This window comes from Dendrobates tinctorius, unplaced genomic scaffold (genome assembly GCF_039654945.1).
Source record: "Dendrobates tinctorius isolate UK_male_01 unplaced genomic scaffold, ASM3965494v1 ptg000292l, whole genome shotgun sequence".
Lineage (NCBI taxonomy): Eukaryota > Metazoa > Chordata > Amphibia > Anura > Dendrobatidae > Dendrobates > Dendrobates tinctorius.
Window position 1 is genome coordinate 2742905 of NW_027361959.1, and position 13695 is coordinate 2756599.

Consider the following 13695-nt stretch of genomic DNA (forward strand, 5'->3'; position numbering starts at 1 on the left):
GTCCTCCACTAGCTTCAGGGGCTGGCTCCCTCGTTCTGTCCTGGTCCTTCCCTTCCAGGATGCGGGCACCACGGGTGGCCAGTTGCACTACCCGTGCCCCTAGGACCCCTTCTTCCCAGTCCAGGAGCGTGGACAAGATGTTTCTCTCACGTCCACCCACAGTCCTCTACAGCAATCCTGCTCTCTCGCTGGTCCTGTTACCGACTGACTAGTTTCTGGAAGGCTCTCTTTACCTCAGAACTAGCTCCTCCCACCAACTGTCACCTTTCTCAATCTGATTGGATGCCCAACTATCACTCCACTACCTAAGCTCCTCTCACTCTACCTACCTTCTACACTTACCCACCAACACCCTTTCCTAGCCAGTCTGGGATGAGGCCATCCTCTCGAAGGGTACGCCCAGGTGCCCTGACTAGCTAGTGTGTGTGTTGAGTGCAGTGTTAGGAGTCCTGGGCGGTGATCCCTCCTTACCTGAGGGTGGGATACCACACCTCTGGATGAGGTGCAGTACCTCTGTGGCGACCGGACCCTCAGGGGCGTCACATATTCACTTTATATTTTTTGTAATTGATAAAAATAAACTATTAACACTTCTAGATTTGAAAGCATTTTTACTTTGCAGCATTTTTCCACACCTGTCTAAAACGTTTCCACAGTATTGATGCTGAATCGACAAAAATATATGGAATTATGAAAGTCATAGGATAGCTAGACATGTTAAAAATCTGAAAATTATGATAAACTGGAAATAAAATGTTTAAAATATCTTGAAGATTCATTCAGCATCACTTTAGAGCGCACACGCAGAAATAATGCACTTACATGGCTTGACATGATATCAATGAGGTTATTAATGGTTATCTGAGGAATGTTCTACCACACTGAATGCACTTTGGCAAATCATCAAGATCCACCGCTGGCAGCTCCATTTGCAATTGCTGACCAATGGTGACCTAAATATAAATGTGCTTGATGACAGACAAAACAGGTGATTCCGCAGGCCATGGTAGCAGAACCGTGTCACAAACACCTTTTACAATTTTCATCTTATGGTAGTCAGTATGGGGGAGAGGAAATGAAACAATGTTGAGAGCATGGTGAGAGAGCAGGAGAACTGCAAAAGATGTTGGTATTGACATATAGATGTTCTGCTCTTCACTACACAGTAGATGCCAACAGTGAGATCACAGAGGAGAGCAAGACTTTGTGCCATTTCATGACTTACAAGAGAAAGCCTGTAATGACCTCCTATGGTGGCATGTTCTTTTTTACCTCAGTGACACTTTCTCCCTATAATTGCTCGTACATGAGAAAAAGCACATGCCACCAGAGATTAATTTCTGCTGACGCCCAGCCTTGGTCTTAGCATGAATTATAATCTAAACCTTACAAGCAAATAACTATGCAATGAGAATGAAAAATTTGACCAAATGTTTTGTTCAGCTCTGCATCCACTATTCCTTGATGTGGCCAGTTTAACAACTGACTTAATAGCATTATTAACAGAAGATGTTCAAAAAAGGAGATGAGACTTTACTTTCTATATGATCCATATTACGCAGGATGGCAGGACAGTGAATATAATGCCAGCACAGTTTCCAGTTAGATTGTTAACATGCTGCCCTGGCTCTGCTAATCATTACAATGGATGAGATAGCAATCTCCTTCTTTGCAGCAGACCTATTTGTTGGCAGTGATTGGAATTAGAGCTGACTTTCTAAGCTGCTCATATTGAAACGCAGCCCCTTCTGGTGTTGATACAAATTAAATGTGGTTGGCTCTCATTTTTGCTAGTGATGTGCCAGTTTCTCATTTAAGCAATTAAGAGTCTGGTTGAATTTGAGAAGGTCTTCTTTGTGAAAATAAAAGACCCGAATAAGCATGAACAGACCTGCAAGTGCGGGCTCTCGGGATTCCTTGTAAACATTGTGTTGTAGTCTCATCTGGCGACTGCTCTGTTCTCATAGAAGCTGATTTTCTGAATGATGAAATATAAACTCAGCTCGTTAAATAACATAACAGGCTTAGCAACCAAGGGCAGGACCAAAGGAAAGAATATTTTATGCTGTTAATGCTCCTTCCACCTGTAACTCAACACAATACAGGGTTCAATAGCTTAAAGGGAATCTGTCACCCCATTTTTGGCCTATAAGATGCAGCCACCGCCATCAGGGGCTTAGGGGCATATCTACAGCATTCTGTAGCTGTAGATAAGCCTCCGATGTAATCTGAAAGATAAGCAAAAAGAGTTAGATTATACTCACCCGGGCGTTCAGTCCGGTCCGATGGGTGTCGTGGTCCGGTCCGGCACCTCCCATCTTCTAGAGAGGAGGTCCTCCTCCATGCTTCATGCTGCACTCCTGCACAGGTGTACTTTCTCTACCCTGTTGAGGGAAAAGTAAAGTAGTGCAGTGTGCAGGCGCCGGACCTCTCTGACCTTTCCCGGCGCCTGTGCACTGCAGTACTTTACTCTTCCCTCAACAGGGCAGAGAAAGTATGCCTGCGCAGGAGCGCAGCATGAAGCAAGAAGGAGGACGTCATACCTAGAAGATGGCAGGCGCCGGACCGGATCGCGACACCCAACGCACCCACCCCCGCCCCCGGGTAAGTATAATCTAACATGTTTTTCTTATCTTTCAGGTTACATCGGGGACTTATCTACAGCATTACAGAATGCTGAAGATAAGCCCCTGATGGCGGTGGCCGCATCTTATTGGCCGAAAATGGGGTGAAAGATTCCATTTAAGACATTCTCCAAGATATATGAAAAAATGATTACAAAGTGTGTGCCTCAACTATTGCAAATATAGGGAGAGAATACAAATAATACAGATAAGCTGGAGGATGGTGTTTGGCCCTTTACTCATTTCATGCTTTCGTTGCCTAGGTGTGCGTGACTCAAGCAGTGGAAGGGTCTCAAGAACAACAAGAAATCAAATCCTTAGGAGTCGGTGATTACTTTGGTGAAAAAGCATTAATTAGGTACATTTGGATATTTACAGTTTTATGATAATAGCATTTTCACCACAAACACTTATCATTGTGGCCATACATTTCAGAACCCATGATGCTTAAAAGGGGTTATCCAGTCACATGATATTGATTGCTTAGGCCTGTTTCACATTTCCGTATTTTGACGGCCGGCTAAATCCGCCAGAGCCGTTAAATACGGATCCGTCTCCATCGTGTGGCAAACGTTTTTGACGGATCCGCTGGAGTCGGCATGCAGGGAAAAGATAAAGGAACCGCGATCTGGAGGAGAGAGAGAGATTTTCGCCGCTCTCGGTATGGCATTTCATGGTTAAAATGCTTCCCGGACTAAAGCTTCCGGGCATGCGCACTTCAAAATAGCGGAACGTCAAAGAAAAAAAAAACGTTGCAGGGTCCGTCTCATCTGCCCAGGAGACGCTAAAATCTTGGCGGATCCTTCAAAAAACAGGTGGGACGGACAACCGTCAGTCAACATCCGCCACTAATGTAAGTCTATAGGGGAAAAAAACGGATCTGCCCCTTTTTTGGCGGATCCGTTTTTTACAAAAATTGGCGGATTTTGACTGACATCAAAAACAGAAGTGTGAAACAGGCCTTATTTTTCAGATAGGTCATCAATATCAGATCAGTGGGTGCTCAACACCCAACAGCCCCACCAATCATATCTTATTAGCACCATTGGTGGACTGATGTAAAATTGATCTGAGCTGCATTGTACAGCTATGTTCAATGTGTAGCAGCCGCTGTCAAGTACTGCAGAACAGTCTCTAGGAGCAGTGCAGCTCCTTTCACTGTTTACATCCATCTGATGACAGAACTATAGTAATCACAGCAGATGTGTGAGCTTGTCGAACCTCCAGTGCTCTATTATTTATGACTTATCCTAAATTCACTTTAAAAATTGGTCATCAATGTCATACGACTCGACAGCTTGAATTACAATTTACTTTATAAAAAGTCTCTTGAGCCAGAGCCAACACTAGTGGACCCTTGATTGTCAGCCAGAGTACCTCTTTTGCAGCAATAAGTCTACAACCATTACTTTCATACTTTTGTAATTCTCAGCCAAGGTGCTTTTACTGTCTGCCTTTCAGTAATCTTGGCTGTTATGGATTGAGTTGCTCAACAGTCAATAATATTGACCAAGCCACAACAACATTGAAATAGTTCAAACACAAGAGAAGATCGAATATATGTGATAGGGGCCTTATGCTTCCCTAAATTCATTTAGTTCACAGCAGCATATTTTGTTATCATTATTAATGCAACAAGACCAAGACACAATGCATACAAAGGAAAGTTAGTTTCACATGTTAATTGTGTATTCTCTAAGTATTTCTCAGTAATATAGGCCATAAGTAGTGGGAACGACCTAACCTTACATTTTGTCATTAATCTTGAAAAGAGACTGGTTAAGGGATTAGAGATTAATATACATTCTGCTTCACTACCAGTATACAAAGTGCAGTGGAAATCAAATATTGATCTACTGGAAGCTCAAGTAGAAATTCAATGGGATGAATATTTCTCTAAGTCTGGATTCTTGGCATGGCTTGTCTATCTGTTTATAAATGGCTTTAAAATGAACTTCAATTAGAACATGGCTATGCTGGATTATTGTAGAAAATCTTGCTTACAGTGTATACACAATTAATATGGCCAGACTTAAGAAGCTTTTAAAAGTGGTTAAAAATCTTCCTTAAAATAAATTACCAACTTTGAAAAATTCCAGATTATTGTTCAGATCAAACATTGCAAATAGCTTTATGTTGTTTTATTTTTAAATTGATAGGCTAGAAAAAAAGATTCAGGGGAAATATCAATTGTTTAATGGTTTGCTAAGTATTTAAAAAGGTTCTTTAGTGTTTAAAAAGATTACTTAGTCTGTTTCAGTAGGCTACACAATCATGGGGAAGACTGCTGACGTGACAGGTCTCCAGAAGGCAGTCCTAAACAAGTAGGGTAAGCCACAAAAGGTCAGTGCTAAAGAAGCTGGCTGTTCACAGATTTCTGTATCCAAACATATTAATGGAAAGTAGAGTGGCATAAAAAAGTGGGGTAGAAAATGTGCACACGCAATCGGGATAACCGCAGCCTTGAAAGGATTGTTAAGAAAAGGTCATTTGAAAATTTGCTGGAGATTCACAAGGAGCGAGCGGACTGCTGCTGGAGTCATTGCTTCAAGAGCCACCACACACAGAAATATCCAGTACATGGGCTACAGGTGTCACATTCCTTGTGTCAAGCCACTCATGACCAATAGACAATGCCAGAAGCCTCTTACCTGGGCCAAGGAGAAAAAGATCTGGAATGTTGCTCAGTAGTCCAAGTTGTTGTTTTCAGATGAAAGTAAATTTTACATTTCATTTGGAAATCAAGGTTCCAGAGTCTGCAGGAAGAGTGGAGAGGCACACAATCCAAGATGCTTGAGGTCTAGTGTGAAGTTTTCACAATCAGTGATGGTTTAGGAAGCCATGTCATTTGCTGTTGTAGGCCCAACACCATGCGGCCCTCCAAAGAAATGCCACCCCACACCATTACTGACCCACTGCCAAACTGGTCATGCTGAAGGATATTGTAGGCAGCAGATCACTCTCCTCTGCATCCCCAGACTCTGTCACATCTGTCACATGTGCTCAGTGTGAACCTGCTTTCACCTGTGAAGAGCACAGAGCGCCAGTGGCGAATTTGCCAATCATCGTCTTCTGTGGCAAATGCCAAGCATCCTGCACGGTTTTGAGCTGTGAGCACAACCCCTATCTGTGGACGTTGGGCACTCACACCATCCTCATGGAGTCAGTTTCTAACCATTTGTGCAGACACATGCACATTTGTGGCCTGATGGAGGTCATTTTGCAGGGCTCTGGCAGTGTTCCTCTTGTTCCTTCTTGCACAAAGGCTGAGGTAGCGGTCCTGCTGCTCGGTTGTTGCCCTCCTACGGCCCCCTCCACATCTCCTGGTGTACTAGTCTGTCTCCTGGTAGTGCCTCCAGCCTCTGGACACTACACTGACAGACACAGCAAACCTTCTTGCCACAGCTCACATTGATGTGCCATCCTGGATGAGCTGCACTACCTGAGCCACTTGTGTGTAGCGTTTTTCTCATGCTACCATGAGTGTGAAAACACAACCAACATTCAAAAGTGACCAAAACATCAGCCAGAAAGCATTGGTACTGAGATGTGGTCTGTGGTCCCCACCTGCAGAACCACTCCTTTATTGAGGGTGTATTGATAATTGCCAATAATTTCCATCTGTTGTCTATTCCATTTGCACAACAGCATGTGAAATTGATTGTCAAACAGTATTGCTTCCTAAGTGGACAGTTTGATTTCACAAAAGTTTGATTTACTTGGAATTATATTCTGTTGTTTAAGTGTTCCCTTTATTTTTTTGAGCAGTGTATATCGGCAGCCAAGGGGTAATTTGATTTCTGATACCTATTTTACAGTATCTTCTTTCATTCAGATCATTTTTTTAACAGCAGGGCAAAATAAATACTTTTTGGAGCAGTCATGCAACATCTGAGTCATACAGTGGATCTCAAATGAACCCGTTTCACAGCCACATATACAAAAGGTGGTGGTCCAACATGCCCAAATACTATAAATACTAACCAGTAGCAACCAAACAAGTAACTAGAAAATGTTGTGCAGGGCAGATAGGAAAGTCCAGACTGGACAGGAAGGGTGACAACCATACTAGATTTTCAAGATGGTAGAGGCCTGGGACTCAAGTCCGTTGAGGTCGACCTATTATCTTCAGTTTAGCACTCACAGGTGACAGCTGGGGGGAATATTGTTATGCATATCCAGAAAAGGACTCTATAGTATTGCAAATAGCATAAGGATCCTTGTTGCTACTTTTCAATATACTTCAACTCAGCTATATTCTTCTGAATGGACGCTGTTTTATCCAGTGTTTATAGTGATTGATATATGTCGTAATGATTGAACTGCCATGATTACTTTGGTATAGTATGTCCTATATGTTATAACTATTATCCATAAAGTAAAACTCTTCAAAGTCAATTCTATTTACTGTAGATCAGTGATTTTAATCCACTGCATAGAAAAAAAATGAAGATAAACAATGTTACAACTAAAAAAAAACAATAGTAGCTTCTCCGTAAATCTAGTATGTTGGTTATTTTGATGTCAATACATATGAAATAATAATTCCAAGATAAAAAATCCACCACATGGGTCTATGCAGTTAGACCTGAGTCACCAGAGCAATGAGGATGTTTCTAAATCACATTTTCTCCACTGTGTTCCTCTCATTTGATCAATAATTATTATAATCAGAGGATTGAGAGACATAAAACAGCGGTAATAAGATATCCAATGTCTGATTTCTCACTCTGTCCTTTTTCTTAAGTGAGGATGTCCGCTCTGCCAACATCATAGCTGAAGAGGACGACACACAGTGCCTTGTCATTGACAGAGAGTAAGTGTTTCGGATTTCCATAGATTGTCATTTGAGAACTATTTACTGCTCTTATATAGGCTTATTTTAGGCTTTTTAAAATTTTAAATAAAAGGTTTTTTTTGTTTTTTTTTACTTTGTGAAGTTTTCTTTATTTAGTGTCTGCTTTGCACATGTATTTTTCTGGCATTTTGTAAGTCCCATAGAGATGTCTATGGGAAAACACTAGAAAAACTCAATATGCAATTACTTTCCAATCCCATCCTCCACCCCTATTTGTTTTGTTTTGTTTTTTTTCACTGTTGCATTGAAAGTGCTGTAACAGTTTTATTTTTCCTTTTCTCAACCACATTAGGGCTTGTTTTCTTCAGGATGAGTTGTATTTATCAGTTGCTCCAGTTTGCGGTTCTAAATAACACTTCACCATCACCTGCATGTATGGCAAGGTGTACAAAAAAGATAATTTAAATTATCATTGATCAGAATGATCAAACCATAAAAGGGATTTTCCATTTCCAAGGTTGTGCTCAGAGGCACAATTTATTGTTAACAACAAACCAAAGCTTTAGGTCGGGATCACATATGTGAGAAACATGGCCAAGTTTCGCACGTTAATCCCCTTCACCCGGATCGGAGCGTGCAGCCGCATAGCAATACACGCAGCCGCATGCTCTGCTCCCGAACGGCGGTAGCGCCGGGTATTAACATGCAAGACTCGGCCGTGTTTCTCGCATGTGTGATCCCGACCTCACTTACCCTCCATATTCAACAGCGCTGCAGCCAATAAGTGAGATCAACAGCTGGTGCTATGTACTCGGACAGAGCAGCTGAGCTCAGTGATTGGCTACAGCGCTGTCGACGTGACGTCAGAGCGGAGGAGATTCTGAACTGTACCCTAGGAAAGTGAGTAAAGAACAGTTTGGGCTTTCTTTCCACAGCAAACTGCAGCTGAGAGTGCAACATTCCTGAAAATGGAAAAAAACACTTTAAAAAAAGACATTTCTGCTCATTTTTAAATGGGTTCTCACGGTATAGATCTCATTTCATTCTGAAAATCAATGGGTGACACAGATCTCAGTCTAAACGAGGTTTGTCCACTACTTTAACATTGATGATCTATCCTTAGGATAGGTCATCAAGGTCTTATATATGGGGTTGTGACAACCGGCACCAAGAACAGCTGATCGGAGTAGCACAATACCCGGCGCCCCTGCAAGGTGTCACGTTATCTCTCCATACTGGAATGCCGGCTTACTCACCGCCCTGGTCTGTAGCTTCCTCTGTGCACATTGCACTTTGTTTTGACGGCATGCCCAGGGCGCAGGTGCACATGCTCCACTATTCTTAAAGGGGCAGCATGCGCACATGGTAAATTCTCCCAGCAACTGCTGGGAAGCATTTAGTTTAATGTGTGTTCACCTGCAAGGTTTCTCCCAGCCAATAGCTGGGAGACGTTTTATATAAAAAGGCACCCTCCCCTTCTAGGAGTTGCCTGAGCAACCCCTATAGATCTGTTAGGTGGTTTGGTGTGCAACTGTATGTTGTCAGGATCCCCTTCCCTAGCCTGTTGGTGTCCCCAGTCCTGTGTTACCATTAGTCTGCCATAGTTAGTCCTTGCTACCTGCGACCGCTTTGACGGGGTCTGAATTCCTAAACCGCGTCTGCGGTACCTGTACCCTGTGGCTGCATCGACGGTACCTGTCTGCCACCCTGGGGTTTGAATAACCAGGCCAGAACTGTGAACTTATCCCTGTCCAGTCTGCACCATGTGAATATGTCCCTGTGGCCGCCCTCTCTGCACAGGGAAAACCTGTCCCATTGGCCATCCTGTCCGCACAGTGTGAACTTGTCCCAAGTGGTCATCCTGTCTGAAATTGTCCCAAGAAGGCCATCTTGTCTGAACTTGTCCCAAGTGGATTTCCTGTCGGAAATTGTCCCAAGAGGCTGTCCTGTGTGAACTTGACCCAAGTGGCTGTCCTACTTTGTCTGAGAATCCTAAAGGGTCATCAGCTACAGCCTCACCACAAGAGGCTCCAACGAACACCAAGGTAGCTGCTTAGTCCAGGGCAAATTAGGTCTGTGGCACAATGGGTCCATGAACCACATGCGCCTACTAGGAGCGTAACAATCAGAAGGAGTACTGGGTGTCATACCTCCATCGATAAAACATGTATGTATGAATAGTCTTATAATTTATCAATGAGTTTCTAGGCATTTATGCAGAGACAAAACTTAAAGCAATCAAGTTAGTTAAAGTGGTTATGCACTACTTTAATATAGATGACCTATCCTTAGGGTAGGTCCTCAAGGTCTGATCTGTGGGGTTGCGACACCAAGCACAAGGGACAGCTGATCAGCAGGGGTGCCAGGTGTCACACCCCCACCTATCAAACATTGATGATCTATCCTAAAGATAGGTCAGAGTTTTAAGGGCATGTCACACTAAGAGATATCGCAATATCGCTATAACTTTTGACGTTATAGCGATATTGCTAGCGATATCGCTGTGTGTGATACTTACCTACGACCCGCTCGCCCGCTGGTTATCGCTGATCGCACGAGAACGTCCAGGACTGTTTCTCGTCGTCAGCTTCCTGCGGTGCTTCCTGCTGTGACGACAAGCGACGCGTGGAGCCGGGCGGGAGGACGCAGGATCGCCTGGTGTGACAGGTAAGTAGCGACCCCCATCCCCAGCTATGTCGCTAGTGAGATCTGCCTGTTTGGCAGCTCACTAGCGACCACTTAGCGATGTACCAGCGATCCTGACCGCGTCATATCGCTGGTCGGGATCGCTGGTACATCGCTAAGTGTGACAGCACCTTTAAAGTAGTAGACAACCTCTTTAAATAATTTGATTTGGTTAAGTTTTGTCTCTTTGTAAATTCCTAAACAAAATCAATGATGAATTATAAGACTATTCATTGATTATTTGTAAAAAATATCAAGTGTTATATAAGATTTTTCTTATCTATGACTAATTCTTATCAGGATCAATATATATAATCAAAAAACAGCAGCATTCGTATCAAGATACGAATGCTATGTATAAAACGGGCAGTAGGCACAATTCACAACCAAGTTCTCTTCATGGTTCCCAATTGGCTTTTCTTTAAAGAGGCAAAACACTAGCTTCTGATATTGAGATCTGTTAAGTTAATAAAGCCTGTATTGTTGTAATCTCATTTATGTTCACTCATTTTTCACAACCAGCACTTTCAATCAAATGGTTGGAACATACCAGGAGTTACAGACGTACCTGCGTGAATACGTATTCCAGCTTGCTCTCAATGACCATGATAGGAGGAATGCCAGGTAAGACTTTTAGTATTGTGAGGAAAGAGGGAGACACAAGCACAATATAGGGTCTTATCCCACAAATAAAGTAAGCAGTTTGACAAAAAACTGCTCACCTGGTAGTAGGTATTCAAAGCATGTATAGATAACGGCTGCTGCAGATCCACACGTCGGTCACCGACTATCTGAAACAGAGCTCTGCAAAGGAATACTTGGATTTCGTCTACTCTGCCCAAATGATGAAATTCCAGAAGGTTACTAAAGTTTGACAGTGGTTTATTCTACGCATTTCAAGGTTTTTTGCAACCTCTTCTTCAGGAAAAACCAGAAGAGGTTGCAAAAAACCTTGAAACGCGTAGAATAAGCCACTGTCAAACTTTATTAACCTTCTGGAATTTCATCATTTGGGCAGCGCGGACGAAATCCACGTATTCCTTTGCAGAGCTCTAGGTAAGACTTTTACACATTCTAGCCATCTCTAAATTTCTGTATGACCAGATTTTCACTATCACGGCTTTGTTTTGCGCTCTTGCATCAATTACGATAGTCTATATTATGTCACGTTTATGTCACTATGAAACATGCTGTGTAGATACAGATCTCCAATGAAATCACTGCATAGAAAATGTGTATTCATAGATAAATATTTTATTCTTAGTAAATAAACCATATCTAAGGACTATGGTACCTTTGACATCATGGAATTTTTTTTTTTAGATGTGCAAGTGGCTCCCTTTAGGTATTTAATGCCAATACTTTTCAGTCTGCAATCTTCAGTCCCTCATTAATTTTCCACCCCATGAAATGGAGTATTCAGTCTGATCTAAGCTTCACGTTTCCCAGTGGAAGAATTTCTTTTGGTAATATAGGCTGGATGTGAAGCTTGTATCCAGGGTGCTGCTGTCTTCATTAGCTGATCTATCCAACCATCATCTATTCTGAAATTATTTTCTCTTCTTGTACATTACTTGTTTTGCTCTTACTAGTTTTCTATGCCCTTTCTGAAACTGTACATGCTTTCTCCTCTATGTCCACACTATGGAGATCTCTGTGCAACCCATTGCTTTTCTCCTATCTCTAAAGGCCCCGTCACTGATTTTGTGACACAGCAGCGATATTGCTAGCGATATCGCTATGTGTGATACTTACCTCCGACCGGCTCCCCCGCTGGTTATCGCTGATCGCGCGAGAAAATGTCCTAGGCCATTTCTCATCGGCCGCTTCCTGCTGGGCTTCCTGCTGGCGCTAACGAGCGACGTGTGGAAGCGGGCGGGAGGACGTCTTCATCGCCACGTCTGACAGGTAAGTAACAACCGCTGCAGCGTCGCTACATCACTAGTGAGATCTGCCTGTTTGGCAGCTCACTAGCGACCACATAGCGATGCACCAGCGATCCTGACCGGGTCATATAGTTGTTGGGATTGCTGGTGCATCACTTAGTGTGATGGGGCCTTAACAGAGAGAGGAGAGCTCAACCTGGAACAGGAACTCTGATGAATATTGCAGCAATAAAATTTTAGAATATTTTTAATGAAAAATATTTAGAAAGTTGCATATCTTTGTAGTTAATAAGCAAATAAACATTAAAGAGAACCTATCAGCATGATTTTGTAATGTACATGTGACGCTAGTTCTTACTAATGGCCTTACAGTGAGGCAGGATAGCCAAGAGATTTGTGGTCAGTACTAAGAGGGGTCACAATAGATAAAAGGAACAGAGAAAAGCGTAGTTAGGTAACAGTCCAAGGTCAGAGTACCAGGAAGTTAGCAGATCAAGACAAAGGGGTAAAGGCCCTTTTACATTTAGTGATGCACCAGCGATCCCGACCACGATACGACCCGGTCAGGATCGCTGGTGCATCGCTAAATGATTGCTAGTGAGCGATGCAGCAGTGATACAGCGGACGATACTTACCTTTCAGATCCTGACGTCCTCCCGCCCGCCTCCACACGTCACTTGTCAGCGCCACAGGAAGCCCAGCAGGAAGCGCCCAACAAGAAATGGAGCTGCGCGATCTCGCGCGATCAGCGACAGACAGCGGGGGAGCTGGTCGGAGGTAAGTATCACACATAGCGATATCGCTAGCGATATCGCTGCTACATCACCAAATCGGTGATGCTTTAGCGATATTGCTAGCGATATCGCTATGTATAAAACCCCCTTTAGACAAAAGGATGGTCAAAAGATAAATCCAAGGTCATCAACGGAGATCAATATATAACTCGGAGCACAGAGCAAAAACATACATCACTTGAGCAAAGCTAGAATTGGAAAAAAGTCTGACAGTTCTCAAAGTATTAAATAGCCCTGTAAACACTCAGAATAAATGACACTTTGAGGAGATCCCACAGACCCAGGTAAATAGAACAGCTGAGTTGTCAATCACAATACTAACACTTCACCCGCAGAGCTGTCATTGACTGCGTCCCTAGGACACCATGAGTGGTGGAATCATAACAGTACAGTGAAGATATGGCTGTAATGGTGCTGTAATACTGATTAACATGATACCTTTGGTGAAGAAATTCTATTTGTTGTTCTTCTGTAATCAGCATTTGAAGTTTTCTGCTAATTATGTTTTGGTGCACAGAGGCCGGACTGTTCACTGTGTCTTCTTCTCCCTGTCTGTGTAAGCAGGTTGCGGGATGTAGTGACAGACAGAAGGCAGAACAAGGGTTAACAAATTTAAAAGTTTTAATTTAACAGGGGTTTAACTCCTCGCAGAGAGATAAATGGTTAAATGAGGGTTAAACAGTTCAATGGCAAGCAATAGGCAAAGTTAATGAGCAATAAACAAGATAATGGCAGTTCTTTAAATCACTTATCGTGTCAGAGACTTACCAGTCCACAGCTGAAGCTTTGAAGGCAGTGGCACCAACAACGGCTGGCTCGGTGTTGTTCCAGTGGGGTCCTGAAAACAACGATCCATCTTCTGGCGGCAGCGGTCGGTCTTCAGCACCTTCTGCTGAGCCCCTAATACA

At 43.0% G+C, this 13695-nt stretch overlaps 1 protein-coding gene across 1 annotated transcript in view; it reads left to right on the plus strand.

Annotated features, from left to right (window-relative positions):
- LOC141072848 (cGMP-dependent protein kinase 2-like) overlaps positions 1–13695 on the plus strand; it is a 323665-nt gene that overhangs the window by 160443 nt on the left and 149527 nt on the right. The window contains exons 8-10 of the mRNA XM_073560030.1: positions 2888–2982; positions 7372–7440; positions 10630–10731. Coding sequence (XP_073416131.1) covers positions 2888–2982; positions 7372–7440; positions 10630–10731 — 266 coding nt within the window. The remainder of the gene's footprint in view (positions 1–2887; positions 2983–7371; positions 7441–10629; positions 10732–13695) is intronic.